Source organism: Genypterus blacodes, unplaced genomic scaffold (assembly GCF_046128005.1).
Source record: "Genypterus blacodes isolate CSIRO-AG114 ecotype Tasmania unplaced genomic scaffold, CSIRO-AGI_Gbla_v1 ptg000141l_1, whole genome shotgun sequence".
Classification (NCBI taxonomy): domain Eukaryota; kingdom Metazoa; phylum Chordata; class Actinopteri; order Ophidiiformes; family Ophidiidae; genus Genypterus; species Genypterus blacodes.
This window is the reverse complement of record NW_027466943.1, coordinates 563,544-579,162: the sequence shown is the minus strand read 5'-3', so window position 1 is coordinate 579,162 and position 15,619 is coordinate 563,544. Positions and strand designations below refer to the sequence as shown.

At 38.7% G+C, this 15,619-nt stretch overlaps 2 protein-coding genes across 2 annotated transcripts in view; one reads left to right on the top strand and one right to left on the bottom strand.

Annotated features, from left to right (window-relative positions):
- Positions 1 to 15,619, top strand: part of hsd17b3 (hydroxysteroid (17-beta) dehydrogenase 3) — a 122,324-nt gene that overhangs the window by 31,017 nt on the left and 75,688 nt on the right. The window lies entirely within an intron of this gene.
- The window catches only part of ipo11 (importin 11), an 86,282-nt gene that overhangs the window by 6,012 nt on the left and 64,651 nt on the right, over positions 1 to 15,619 (bottom strand). The window contains exons 28-29 of the mRNA XM_076165175.1: positions 15,202 to 15,297; positions 12,845 to 12,929 (exon numbers count right to left, since the gene is read on the bottom strand). Of these exons, the coding sequence (XP_076021290.1) occupies positions 12,845 to 12,929; positions 15,202 to 15,297 (181 nt within the window). The remainder of the gene's footprint in view (positions 1 to 12,844; positions 12,930 to 15,201; positions 15,298 to 15,619) is intronic.

Below are 15,619 nucleotides of genomic sequence, written 5' to 3'. Positions count from 1 at the left end.
ATCAGTACACCATTCGCCCTTGTCCACACTAACAAGGCCAGCCAACTCCTCAAGTATTCAGCCATTACTAAGAACATAATTTGACTCAAGACAAGCGATTCCTAATACATCTTGTGAAGCCAACGCACTTATGCACGATGCAATAAATCCAACAGATTGCTTGGAATTGTTAAGGACAGACTACGCTGACAAGTTGAAAAGAGATGCACTTAGACCAAGACCTAATTTTGTCAACACATAACTGTAAAATATTCCCATGAATCATTGTAATGCAACCGTTAGGGACGACACATTTCGCAGTTGAACAGGTATTGCTCATTACTCTGTATTTATTGTGATGTTAATAGCTACAACAATACAGATTCACTCAGAAGTCCTGACCAGAGTTAGAGGTCAGAAATACTTTACATCGCTAATCAAAGGTAAAAACTGCAAAGTCAGAAGTCCTCGACAACTTAAAATGGTCTTGGTTCTGACTGGCATTTCCTAACCTGCCACAAAACCTGCAAACCAGAATAACTTCCACTATGCTTACTAATACTGTTTCATGCTATCATGGCGACAAAAAGCTCAATGAACTGAAGAGAAATGAATACAGACATAGAGCTAAATGGAACAAGAGACAGAGAGAGAGGGAGGGAGAGAGGCAGAAAATCATACTTGATATTAAGAGGAATTCATGTAATGCTTCAGGATGAAGGTCATACTTTTCACTTATGTGTAGATATCATATTTCCCATCAATTGCTCATGTAGGTAATGGCAGGTAACTGTATGTTGATTTCTGCTCGGGTTATTTAAGGTGAACGGCCCTGTGGCCAGATAACTTGAACAGTTTGAAGTCCGGGCTCTAATGAAGATTAAACAGGAGAGTCACGTGGGGGATGTGCATGGGAAACATTTTTTGTTGAGGGGGTCCTGACACAGCAACCTGCTGTATAGGTTGAAAATAAGGGACAGGAAAAAATTAAGGTGGGAATGATGAACAGAGAGGACAACGGCAATCTGCATAGAGATGGGGAGTACAGCTTAGCTGAACTAAATATTCCTGTCAAGGCAAAATGCATAAAAGGACAGATGAGAGCAATGGAGCCTTGAAAGGAAGAGAAATGATGTGATCATGAGAGGAAAGGACATAGGGAGACCAACATGCCCCCTGCTGTGGCTCACTGATAAAGAAGCAATGACCTTCCTGTCTGGGACAGAAAGCAGGGGATAATAAATAGGCGAAAAGGAACAAAAGGAGAGACAGCCATATGAGATGTGGACGGACACAGAAAGGGTTTGGTACTATCATGGTGAGCAGATGAAAATTGAAAAAACCCAAGAGTGAGATTAGAGAATTAGGCGACGAGATATGCCGAAAGGAAAATGCAAAATCATAATGAGAACAATGAAGATGATGAGATGTAGATTTATCTCAACCTTGTGAGGTCATCAGTGCATGACAGCAGACTTTTCTCCCTCACACAGCGTCTTTGCTGCTTTCCCGAAACCTGCCATGTTACTATTTAAGATGGACATAATCAGTGTATGAGGTAGATATTAGATTGATTGTGTACTCCCATTATTAACCAAGGGCTTGTTTACATTCTTGGATAAATCAGATTACAGGCATGGTACAGTCTCATGTGTCAAGGTTAATGAAAAGGACAGTTTTTTATGTTGCCAATACCATTATCATAGCTGCACACAGTCTTGTTTGTTTTTTCATATTTCACCCCATATAAATTACGTAGATAGGTGTGCAATGTCTACACTACAAGTGCTTATTACATGTTACATAACAAAATGTCTGGAATTTGATCTCGGTGCTAGTGTTTAGTTGGCCCTTGGAGATAAGGATATTTTTGATAAATAAATGTGCTGGAAAATGTTTGTTTCCTCATTTAAATAAAATATATACATAATATATACACAACACGTGGAAAAGTACCAAACTGGGAATTGTGAATGGTTACAGTTTTAGAGTGAACATGTCTGTATTTACAGTATGTAAAAAAATCATGGAGTTTATGCGTTTGTGGGCAGTGGATATACAACAGAGTGGAAGTGTTTCTGTGTGTGTGTGTGTGTGTGTGTGTGAGAGAATGAGTTTGTTTGGCAGAGCCTGGTCAGTGGGAAGAAGCCTACAACAAATCCTAGTCTGTCACTAATCCTATTCACTACTATTTCTACTGCACCAACTCCTGCAGATACCAGCTACCTACTGCTGTCTCCAAAAACAGTCATGCCTGAAAGACTCCCACATGCTTACAGCATACAGTCAGACAAAATCAGAACTGCACAAATCCCCACAGGAAAACATACATTTGTCAAATGTCATTCTACACATTTGGTGAAGAAAATGCATGGTGTACTGGCCATGCACATGTGTTATGTTGTACATGATGCCAATAATCCCATTTCCCTTTCTAAAATAGGTCTGCTTAACATGCTCAGAAATTGCTAGGCATTTCGAAGCAGCAGAGTGAAAAAGAACCTAAATCTACCCAGCACAAACATTTACAACTCTTCATTATGTCTCCACAACTCGACAACTTCATTGGTTGGCAACCTAAAACCAATAAGCACCAGTTCCCTGAAAAACATTGCTGACATCTCAGGCTTCCAAAAGACCAACTGGATATTCCCCAAGCTTCTGGGACAAGGTTCTGTGGACACGAGACAACAGTCGAAGCAGGAGCTGCTACGCCTCGGCCTTGAGGGAAGACGATTAATCAAAACACTGCACGCAAAAAGAAATGCTCATGTTTCTTGTTCAAACATTCTGAAATGCACATTGAACAAAGGAAGGATAGTTGAACAAATGAGGAACTTAATTTAATTGATTTGGAAATGCAAATTGGGATAAATTACCAAATTGAAGCAGTCACTAAAAAGAACAACAACAAAAGTACATGTTAAAACATATACTCAAGTGATTTTGTGGGTGGCAAACAAAGCAACAACACGAGAGGTCTTTTCTTGCCAGGTGAAACTTTTGTCAACTTGGCAACCAAGACTGCAAACTACTCCAAGAACAGCAAATAGGTTAAGTAGTACCTAGTGGTAAATATGGGTCCCTGATGGCAAAATAAATTCCATGAGGTGATGGCATCAATGGGTTTTGGAGTTACGCTGCACTATTAAATGAAATGATAATTAACGATGAAGTTGTTCGACTGAATCATAAAGCTTCTACCACTGATGAGAAATGTTCAGCGTGTATACACAGGTGAGTGGTGGAGATGAGCAGGTTTCAAGTTCAAGTTTTGTGAAAATGTATTGACGTCACACACCACACTATCATTACCTGCATTATTTCTGGCTGCAAGTGGCCAGTCGGTGCAAATGTAATTATTATATAATACCTGATGTATATACTATAGAATCGAGATGCTGGCCTGTCAGGTATTCTGACAATAATTGGCTAAAGTAAGGCTGGAGTACGGGATGGGAAAATAATTGAATATCTCATAACAATGCGAGTATGACAGGGTTGTATGCCTGTTGCCAGTATAAGTGAATAAAAGTTTCAACCGATATGCAAGATGAAAAAGCAGCTGTATTATGTGTCAGATTTGATCTGCGATGTTTGCTGGCTCCCGGTACAATGCTGACAGATTCAACAGTGTGTCTTAATTAACTATTCCAGTGTAATCAGAATGGTCTCCTTGCAGGGAGCCAGTCGCATTTGTATGGTAAATAACGTCTGAAATGAGATTTGTCATTATTCCAGTCAACGTCAAAACGTAGCTATTTTTAATCAGCTTGGTTACCTTAGAGACCTCATTCCCAATATCTGAGCTGTATTTCTATAACTCTAACCAACCAACAAACTAGCCTTACATGTGTAAATGCGTGAATTAATTGGGGGTTTTAGTGCTTGCACGACATTACTGTTTCATAGTAAGTAAAAACAGCTTAAATATTCAGTCAAATGAAGCAACATCAAACATGCAAAGTCCAAATGACCATGAAAAACTCTTCCATAAAAAATACAACTGGAATTGAATAAGAAAGCAGAGGTCAGCGCTGTAGACGGACAAAGATTCAATGGTAATAAAGAGAACAGACAAATGAGTAAATGTTACCTTGCCCTCTTCTCATCCTCCTCTCACTCTCTCCTTTTGTGAAATTTCATTTGTTCGTGGTCTCTTGACTTTAGAGGGAGGATTAGGAAGAGATTGCAGTAATTTCCTCAACAAATGAGCCAGCACAAATTATAATACCCTAATTAGCATTACACAAGAAGGCGTAAATGTAAACGCTTCAGGAATAAATGTACATGTTTCAGGGAAGGCACATGTTACCAAGCATACTCTAAAAGATAAGCATAAGTGGATGTTTGTGCAACCACCCACCAACACCTAGTAAAAGTGAAGAGAAAACTGTTTGGAAATGTTGGTACACTGCTACAACTATCAATACTGCATTTTTGTCTCAATGAAACTTCACACACCCTCTTTCGCAGCCCATTCACAATTGGTATTGATTACGACATATTGTTGCTATTTATTATTCTCTCTATTCTGACTGGGGCCCCTGTACCAGATGAAGAGCAGCAGTTCTAAAGGATGCGGCTGCCACAACATGACTAAATATTGTGTTTTCTCTTTTATATCAGAGCTGTTTTGTCTTTGTGTCAGACATCACTTTAAATCTGTTAGCTAAGGTCTAATCAGAGCAGGAAACATTTTCCCACAAAGCACAAGTTAATATTAATGCTGCAGGCTTTCATATTCTCTTTTGTAAGAAATGGCTTCTGTGTTCACCACACCTGAGAAAATCAGGAACTTGAAATGCAGTGTAGCAAACCTCAACACCGATTGAGTCATGGTCTTCACACACTAAATTGATGTAACCGTCTACACTTTTTTTACTCTCGATGCAAGGTTTTGCAGGAGTTTGATTATATGATTTTTTTTCACCCGATAGTGTTGATTTTCTTGGTGTATGACATGAAGAAGCACTACGACACAATAGCATGAGGATAATGTGAAATGGAACTTTTTGTGTGGGGTCTTAACCTCTAGTGCAACTTTTCAAAGCCAGTAAAATGAATATTTTTACATATGCAGGACAAAGTCTACAGCCGACAGAAGTGAGTTCTGTACGCACAAAGTAATCTTTATATTCATATCCTTTCCATCATGAAAATGGAAAGTGAAAAGAATAGCAAATATGACAAATGCATACAATATTGCTCTCTGGCTTGTGCCTTTGTGGTAGATAAGATCTGCCTGTAGGCTTATGGGCTTTACAGACTGGAAAGTGACAATCACAGTGGATCCTGCTGAACCTGCAGAGGTCTCGCCTGCACCATATATCTGACAATCTGCATTGCCTTTTGGCAAGCTGTGAGAGCCTGACCATGTTGATCTCTGCTCAACACCAGATTTATAGAAATGAACTGAGGTGGTCTCTGCTAGACCTATAAAGACCTGATCTTCCTGGAGAGTGTGTATTGTATCCCTTCTGACCAGGGGATATTGATTTGTTTGATCGATGAGATGTCAAGTGCTGTCACTATAATAGACTTCATTGCATTCAAAAATGTTTTTGTTCTTATGATAGCACTTCATCCCTTTCTTAGTTCATTGGATTAAGGCAGACCAGAGAATGCTATAACCTGATCAATTTCAATGCTCACTGGTAGCTACCTCCTGATACACTGTCAAGATGCCATGATGATGGTGTCATTGCCACCGTGGCTCACTGCTGAACTTACATGGCAGGACTAGGAGGCTGAAATGCATGAAGGATCTGGGTTCCGTGGAAGTAAATTAAAACAAGTTGGTTGCAAATGTTAATTATACTTAAATGATAGTTTCTAATTGATATTAAAGAGCCATTCTAATTCCCAGTCTGCTGTCAGGGTGGTTTTGCACACAGCAGCAAAAACAATTTACAGGTGCAGCTCAATAAATTACAATATGGTCGTCTTCCCCATGATTGTGTCGCCTACTGAACCAGACTGAGAGACAATTTAAAGGCTAAGGAAACCTCAGCAGGTGATTTGAGTTAATGAGCTGATTAGAGTGATACCGAGGCTACTATATTGAACTTTTTCACAAAATTCAAAGTTTCTGAGATACTGAATTTGGGGTTTTCATGAAGCCATAGTCATCAAAATGAAAACAAATAAAGGCTGGAAATATTCCACTCTGTGTGTAATGAATCTATAAAATATGAGAGAATTTTTTAATTGATTTACTGAAATAAATTAACTTTTCCAAGATATTCTAATTTATTGAGCTGCACCTGTACATGCTTGGGATTCCTTCGCCTTTATCTACATTAACATTGGTACGCTCTCAATCAATGAGGATTAATGTTTTATTCAGTTAATTAATCCACTTGTCCTGAGCAAAGACAAATCCATCAACCATTCATCCACTTGTCTGACATGCCCTGAATGTGACTGAATGTGTTTGGAGATGAATGCACTTAACAGTCGCTAGAGATATTTTTTCTTTCTTTAAAGCTCCGACAGCAAAACATTCCAAATCAGAGAGGGGTTTCTGCTGAAATGAGCCTCTTCTCCCACTCCTCTCACACTTACGGTCATTTAGATGTATTACGACTAGTTTAACAATGGTGACTTCTCAAATCAGACGGCGGCTATTTTACTTACTTGAGTCAGACCAATTACTTCTCAAATTCCAAGAATTAATAGAAGTGAAAAACTAAACATCATCTCTGCATCATCCCTGATCTGATGGGGCTAAAAGCCTGTAATGAATGTAGAACAATTAACATTTTGAACGACATTCCAATCAGGCTTTATACATGCTGATAACGAAGACTAGATATAACAGTAAGCCAACACTAACAATAATTGTTTGAGGCTAAAACTAATACAATATCATACACTATCACACTAGGCGAGGAAGAACTGCAACAAATACATCACAACACCATGGTAGTGGCATCATTCAGAATTTTATTTTGAGTAATTTGAGGGTAAGTTGTTGACTATATTTCGGTACCCATTTACCTCTTAAACAACAACAACAACATAATACTAAGATACACTTTCACTTGTTCATAGCTAATCCTTTGAGAGTAGTAATAGTAAAGGAAGGGGCATGATGCTGCATTGATATGCTGTCATAAATTCAAAATGATGTAAATCACAATATATTTGCAAACGTAGAGTCTCAGGTGTACATTCAGGAGGTGCGGCTGAGATGTGGCAGAGAAGGACACTAACATTGATGGCTCTGTATGCCTGAAGGCTGCACAAAGGAGATTTTATAACTGCTGCTGCAAAATAACACAGACAGGGAAGTCTGTTATTCTGCAAAACTAAATTACACTGACACAGACAACCTGCTTGAGACTAGGAGCAATAAAAAAAAGAATGAATGGCTCATCTTCATTACTGAGACTTTATGTGACCCAGAGTGAATAGACAAAGACACAAAGAAACTCATTTCCTATAAATATACACCTCTACTGGACCTCTGGTGGCAGACCGATTATTTCCCAAAATCAAATAATGAAGACTGTTGAGTAAAAGTTTCATGATTAATCTGCAACGTATCAAAGCTTAAAACACATTTTCCATTCAGTCTGGGTAATAATGTAATGGGTATCATTCTCTATCTTTTCACTTGTTTAACATCACAGCCTGTACACTGGGATTGCCCATGCCAGGCAATCAATCCCTGCAAAATAGTAATTACATTATTTCAATGCAAATAAACGACTAATTCAGTAGGGCTTGTATTCTATTCAATACCAGCCACATGGTCATTGCGTAACATAACGCTCCTTTACTTTCCCGTTTTCAATTCACATGTACTGGTTTGGTTTATTGAAAAGCCCAAATGACTATCAACAGTGAATATACTGTACATCATTAACCATGTCCCAGAGGTGAAACAGGAATTACTGACATGCAGCAGCAATCCACCACAATATTTCTTAATCCTGACCTGAGAAATTCCGTGGTATTGGATGTCCACTTTGACCTCTTCCATATTGGGGTCATAAAGCTATTACATGTACTACAGACATCAATTTTTTGGTCTATGACAAAGAGATTGGACCAAAAATATCAATTCATTAGGTTAAAGTAGAATTTGAAAACCTGAAAATCATCTTTCTAGTCAGGTAAAAATGATACTGCAGCTTCTGCACTAATTAAAGTCAGTAGGGTAAAATGTATTCTCACAGAATACTACTCATCTTGTCAGGATTTATTTCACTAGGGGAGGTCTTGTGGGAGGTCTAGGCTTGTTTTATATTGCGTGTATTTCTCTGAGATTTCAATCTCATGCACAGCACAGCGTGTAATATCTTACAAATGTGCTGCTTTTTATGACAAATCCCTCTAATTTGCAACCAATAATTTGCTGGCTCAGGTCCACATAACTAAACGGGCACCTGTACTGCAGGTAAAATGAACACAATTGAACTGCTGATAGTGTTAAAGTTGGTTGTAAAAGGTGTGTAATATTTTGTCATCTTTTTAATTGTATTTTTTTAAAGTAATTTCAGGTTCAGCTTCAGTTAACAATAATAATCGTTTCGGATGCTTGAAGGTTAACTAGCTCTCTATGCAAACCATCCAGAGTCGACCGAAGGAGAGTGTAGATTATACACACCAATGTGGCTCAGGCAATTTGTAATAGAATACTTTCTGTCCTTATCTCAATGCATATACCTTATTTGACTCGTTCTATCATATTTGTTTGTGTGAAATCATAACTGCACACAAAACAAAGTGTTCCAACTGTGAGCTTATTGTTTATTATACCATCATATGTACCCACCATTAGCAATTACAAGTACAGAAAGTCACACCAGTGCTGAAAAACAACTCATTAGCCTAATAGCCTGGAACAAAAAAGTAATTAGTTACACATCGTGGATAAATGCTGTGAATGGTTAAATAAAAAAACAAACAAAAACTGCATTATGCCGTAAATAATAAACAGGGAAGCAATAAAAAGGGAATTCTGAATAGGATTTCTAAAAGGCATGCATTAAAGTCTGACCCTAAAGTGCTCTGGAGATTTCCCATCGAGCAGGAGGCTTAACACCACACAGCGTGGGCAACTTGCTTCCATCTTTGATTTAGCAACCTTCTTCCCCTCCAATTATGTTCCCCTCTTTGCTCCATAATTGTGTGCAGAAACTTAAACTTACATTCTTTTAATCTATGGAATGGACTTTTGTCAATCAATGGCAATAACTCACACAAATGGAGCACAATAACCATCAAGTATTCCAGTGCCACCACAGTATTAGATTGCATGTCATTAGTACCTTACATGAAAATCAAAGATATCCAAACAGAGCATCAGTTAGCCTTCTTTGTTCAAAATTGGTTGACAAGATAGAAAGGAACAGTCAACACAAACGAATCAGAATCTCCCTTCCTTTTCAGAAATACATACCAAGTCAATTTTAGGGAACAATATCAAAAGACAGCAGTAGTGAGACAGCCTGTCCTCCCACAGGGGCTATACATTTTACAGCAGCACCCTGGAGACAGCCTCCTCTGAACGGGAGGAACATGGAGAAGAAAGCTGATCCTTAAGTTCTGCTAAGGGACAATTCAGGATAAACCAACGCCCCATCCCTACAGATATTAAGGTATACACTGTTCACATGCACATCTGACACACACGCACAGGTGCACAGGTTAGGATTTATATCTATAAATAGGGCTTGTATTATATTTATAAGGAATTTACATTTAGATATCGATTTTTCTCAATGAAACCTAATTTGTCAGTCAAATATGCAGTAATTTCTAATACCTTAAACCAGTGGTTCCCAGTTTTGTCCCAGTTTTTCCTAGGCGCCCCCCCTGTTATAGATCAGAAGTTTTTCGCGCCCAGACAATTACTGAAAGATATTAGCCGTTTATTTGATTATCTGTATCAAACGAGATCAAAGTGCTAAAAGTAGAGACGGACGATGGAGGAACTCTGGGACTCCTTGTGGATTAAAATGAATGGCTGCAAAATCTCACACATGACCTTCATCACTCCCGCATGTGGCACCATTAGCATTCTTTGGCCTCTACGTAATCAGAAAGTCCACAGCTGACATCTTTAGTTAGATTCAGAGGCCTCACTTCCAAATTAGGGTGACATTTTAAATCAGACAATTTAGCACCAATGGAGACAAAGATAGACATGGTAGGTGGAGTCTAACTGTGTTGCAGATATAATAAAACATTTTGAGCAACCAAAAGTAAAGAACAAAGGTCAACACTGCTGGCCAGTGTTAAGCCATGCTTGGACAAAGATATGGATGTAAATTTAACAGTCCCAAAAAATAAAGAAACTTGTGATTCTTGATTCAACTGTGGAACAACAGAAACATGTTCTATGGACAGTAAGACATCTTCTGAGCACTAAACAGACACATAAGATGGTAGAAAACATCAGACTCCACACAAACCATAAATCCATCCATGTGTATGAGTTCCCTCTCTGATCTCAAGCAGCTGTCACCCATCTGTCAACATCATAGCTTCCTTCACTTCATTTTCCACACTGCCTCTTTCACGACCCCAACAACTCATTCAAACCTCCCACACAGCCAGACAATGTTTCTCATTTTCATGCCGACACTGAAAACTTCAACCCACTGATCAGCCACAACTGATCCATACTTCAGTGCAGTAGATCTTGCAACAATTCACAATGTACAAAGCCAGTACCCAGTATGTAGGCGAATTGAATATTACTGGTTTCGTGTGCTTTAAGAACTCAATAAATGGGAAATTGCATTTCATCTCTTCCAAGAGAGACAAGAATCAAATTCTAAATGTTTTTCATGTTAGATGTGACATATAGTCAGTTTTATCCAAGTAAAGTCAATTAAAGAATTAATTGCAAATGTAATTATGCTTTTGTTCATTCTGCCATTTCAGCACAAAGTCGCTCACTTGGCTGGTTTCTAACAGTCAGCAAAAAATGTCTTTTGCTTCGTGGTCTGGTTTGTAATTCCTTAGTGCAAAGTACATAAATGTAAATCAAGAACTAAGAAGCAAAGAACTGTGCCCTTGAACCAGGACAGGAAAAACACAGCGTGCAGGAATCGTGAGATGGCAACTTAAGTGTTAAGTGTCACACATCATGTTATAGTCTCAACAACACTCATTACTTTATCACAGTGTTCCACTTGCACAAAAGGGCTACAGAGAAACGTAATACATGCTGTACATTTACCCTTCCATTCACTCTTCCGCTGTACTGGAAGGCCTACAAGTAAGCAGGGCATTTAATAAACCAAAAGCCACACTACTATTTTTCTGCACCTTTACAATACGAAGGGAGTCACATTGTTTCACGAGTCTAGAATGAAGCAGTAGGACAGGACACCAAATACAGAGTAGCAATAATCTCAAGAAAGAGACTTTCCGAGTACAATGTTTGTCTGCAAATCTGACCATTAAAAGTACAATCAGGAACCAATAGGTGCACATCTCATGAGAGCTGAGGATGCACCTGTGATATACTGTATGTTTATGAGCGTTAAGAACAATAGTACACATCTGATCACAAAGTATAGCAAGAACAGACGGAATGAGGGAGAGCGGAACATATTGAGTGTTGCCTAAAATAGGTGTCATTCACCAGCTCCTTCACACAAACACCGTGGGCGCACAAACACACACTCTCAAAAGATGCATACACAGACACACACACTACAAAGCAAAGGAAAGAGTTTTGACCACAAGTCTCCTGTTTCCCTCTCTTCCCTGAAGCAAAAAGGCTAGTCTGGGCTGAGGTGATAAGTGCACACACAAATCCAAAATCACACACACACACACACACACACACACACACACACACACACACACACACACACACACACACACACACACACACACACACACACACACACACACACACACACACACACACACACACACACACACACCTTAATTTCTTCATTAAAATGTAGGAAATATAAATTATACAAATACAGCGCTGCTTGTGTACTCGATAAAATCTTAATTAAAAAGATGTCTTTTTTTAAAAAAAGTGATCTTTTCCACTTTCTGAACTAAAATGTAATATAATTGAAAGATTTGTGCTCATCTACAGAGATCATTATACTGATTAATTAGCAGACATAACCACCTAATCTGACATTTGCAGGTACTGAAAAACATCAATGCCCCCAAAATACTACCAGGAGAAAGAGGGAGAGATGGAGGGGTAAAGGAGGAAGATGTAGACTTACACCTTCTAAAAAAAGATGATTTTCACACTAGCACATCTACTCAAGCAGTGGTTGCACTTAGCAGCAATAACCTATTCTTCCCATGACAAATGACAGCACAGCAGCTATTTAACTCAGTAAGAAGAGCCTATGAGACGGTACATACAGTAGTTGTGAGTGGATGACCTTCTTTTCTGTGACACTTTACAGGAGTAATGGGATTTCTCAGCTCGAAATGATGGGCTTCAGTTTTGTTCAATGCTTTAAAATGGCTTTGTTAGATCCCAGGGTTGCATGAAGGACACCATGAGTTAACGGCTGTAATTGTGAAATGTGTGTTTCAGTTTAAATAACAAAAGGTGTAACACTTCTAAAATCTAATGTACACAAGAAAGATCGTTCAGTGATTGTAGAAATTATACTGGTATCATAAGTAAACTGAGTGTACAAGTTGCATGAATGTTACTAAAAGTTTGCCCATCAAATTAGGTTTAATCATCATCAAAGTCACAATAACATTTTACATGGCACTTAGAACATCCAAACAATGACTGCAAATTGTGTTTTTCTCTTATTGTGACTTTGGAATATTTCTACTAATCAAATGGTCTTCAAAACTTGAACAAAGCGTTCACTTTTTATTGCCACTGTGTGTTTGGACTTACCAGTTTCTTCCTCTTGTCCTGTTCTGTAGGAGGCTCTTCATCATCACTCAGCTTGGGCTCCTCAAAATGGGAAATGAGCATGCAGCTGCAAACACAATTATATTTAACTTAATAATAATAACCACACATAAACCTTCACAGCAGGACAGACAATTTCAGAGGAGGCAGCTTGCATGTGTGTGCGCACCCACACTCACTTACACACTCGCTGAACAGAACTCTGCCTGATATTCATATTGGTTCATCTGCATGCAGACATACTCACAAGTTTCACCTTTGTGTTCTATCTGTGAATAGACTGCTACTTTGCTTGTCCTTGTTAATTTAACTTTACTGTGACTAAGGATAAGACAACCATCTTAAGTTGGAGATATTGTGTTGTGTCCGGTTCATAACACACGTGATTATGTGTTATAACTAAAATTGATGTGCTGAGAGACAAACCTCCTGAGGTGTAATGTGGTGTAACAGCATCTATCGAACTGATGTACAAATTATGCTGATTTAACTGCACTATCTGCCTTAGAAAATAAATTAAATGAATCGGTGTGGCTTGAGGAAGAATAAAACTGCTCTGAATTTAAATTACTGCAATGCATTGAAAAAAATAATTCTGTCAAAAGTACATGTACTGTGGGAGCATTAGTACCTGCTCCTCTGGGGGAGAACAGCATCTCACATTTAGAGGTTTGGACAATTCTGCTGTGTTTGTATCGTTAGTGTTGCTGAATCCTTTAACCACAATCTTATAAACACCTCACTGACTAAAACCACAGTGATGTTTTACAGCACAATTTATCTGCAGCTATTTACATCCACGCTTCTTAAATGAAACTGTTTGACTGAAAAAAACAGTAACATTAATACATTGACGTTGGGAATAACGCATACAATACATAATGAAGGGCTGCCCATTTTCTTGTAAAAGTTTACTTTTTATGAATACATAATAATTAGGCAATCGGGTTATTGTAATAAAAGCCTGGTCAGCTAATTTTATTGTAAAAAATGGACCATGCCAAATTGTGATCACCAAGACAGTAAGAACAAAAGCTGACTTTAGGAGCCTGACTTTAAGTGAAATAGGTACAAAATTGCATTGCATTCTCTGTGATGAACCAATTAATTCAGTTTTGAACGCTCAAGTTTGATAGCACCATTGTATGTGCGCAGCCTTTAAGGTTTTAGCATTCAGGAAACTAAACTGCAAAAGAACAAGAACTGCAGTCTCACTTACAGTAGTTCATTCTTTTGTTGGTTAGATAACTTTGGCTTGATTTACTGGATTGAATTGAGATTAATAAAAAAATTAGCTGCTGAGTATTAAATTGTTCATTGAATTGGTGAGCACATGCCAACCATTTACAGCCTTACACTTCAAGCAATCTCATCCACCTAACAATTAGCACAAAAATATAACTTTCATGCAAACATTCATGAGCATGTAATAAAAATGGAGTGAAGAACATGGAAAAGTCATGACATTGCATCTGAGGGCGGATGAAAATACTGTGTAAAAGTGATTACAATTCCACAGAAACGTTGGACAATGCTGTGGCGGATAACTTTCAACAAAGAAATAAAGACAGGCGGTCATTTTGAGACTTTGAGACTCTGACATACAGCAAGCAAGATTATACCCACATCTGTCAGTCCCATATGACTGCGTTTACAGTGAATAAAAACTGATTTGGACCAACACCTGTCTCTCGTGTATCCCAACAGGCCCAAAACATTTACTAACTGTTCTGGTCAACTTTTCAACACGTTTCGGCAAATTTGAAAGCGAGCAGAGCAGAAGAACAGGGTGTCTGCATGTGGGCCACCATCTGTGATGAGATGAGCATCAGGCTTCTGAGGCAGAGAGCCAGAGGGGACAGCAAATTCAAAGGAGTCTAGAGGAGGCTATGGTCAATGTCCCACAGTGCCAGTGTCCTCCTGGCCATTTCACAGACCATTATTCTTCTCAGACTGGCAGAGTGGCAAAATGAACATCATCCAACACTTGCACTAAGCCTCCCTCAGTTTGTCGCGATCCATGACTAATGGCTTGCCTTAACCTCATCAATTAAAAACCTTTATTTGGGGAAAGGGGTTTAGTTTTCATTAATTTGTGCTTCATCTGCTCATCTCTGGCTGCATCGCTTTTTAAGTTCCAAACATTCAAAATAAATGTTCTGCCTATCTTCCTTCACCACACAAGTTTTGTCAAGGTTGCGTTTTGTCACAACATCGTTTGCTCTTGGAAAGAATTACGGTTGAGGTTTGAGTGTAATGCTTAGTGGTAAATGGTTGCATCTGGGTTTCATTGTTTTCCTTGTTAAATTAGAATTTTAAGATTGAGAATGCAGACTTACTCTCTGAAGGTGCCCGTGTCTGAGTCTTCTGTCATCACATCATGCAGGGCCTCAACGCAGATGTTGATGATGCCACAGAACTTTTCTTGGATCACGCTGAAACATGGAAACACAATTCAGTCGAAGGTGTAACATGCAACATTTGTTGAAATCAGCAGTATTGAAGGTAGGAAGAATGATAATCTCAGACTGCTGCTTTAAGAGATGTTTGTGTTATGAAAAAGAATGAGTATAATGAAACTGTGTGTGACGGAGGAACAAAGCAAATACGAATGAATCATGTTAGAGAGCCAAAATCAGTCAAATCCTCAAAGCACCGGAAGTGATAGAGCGGCTCTGACATAACATGTGGGGCTCCAGAGAAAAGGGCATCAATGCAATTATCCTCATTGCTCACATGGCTGTGGCATGTTCAAAG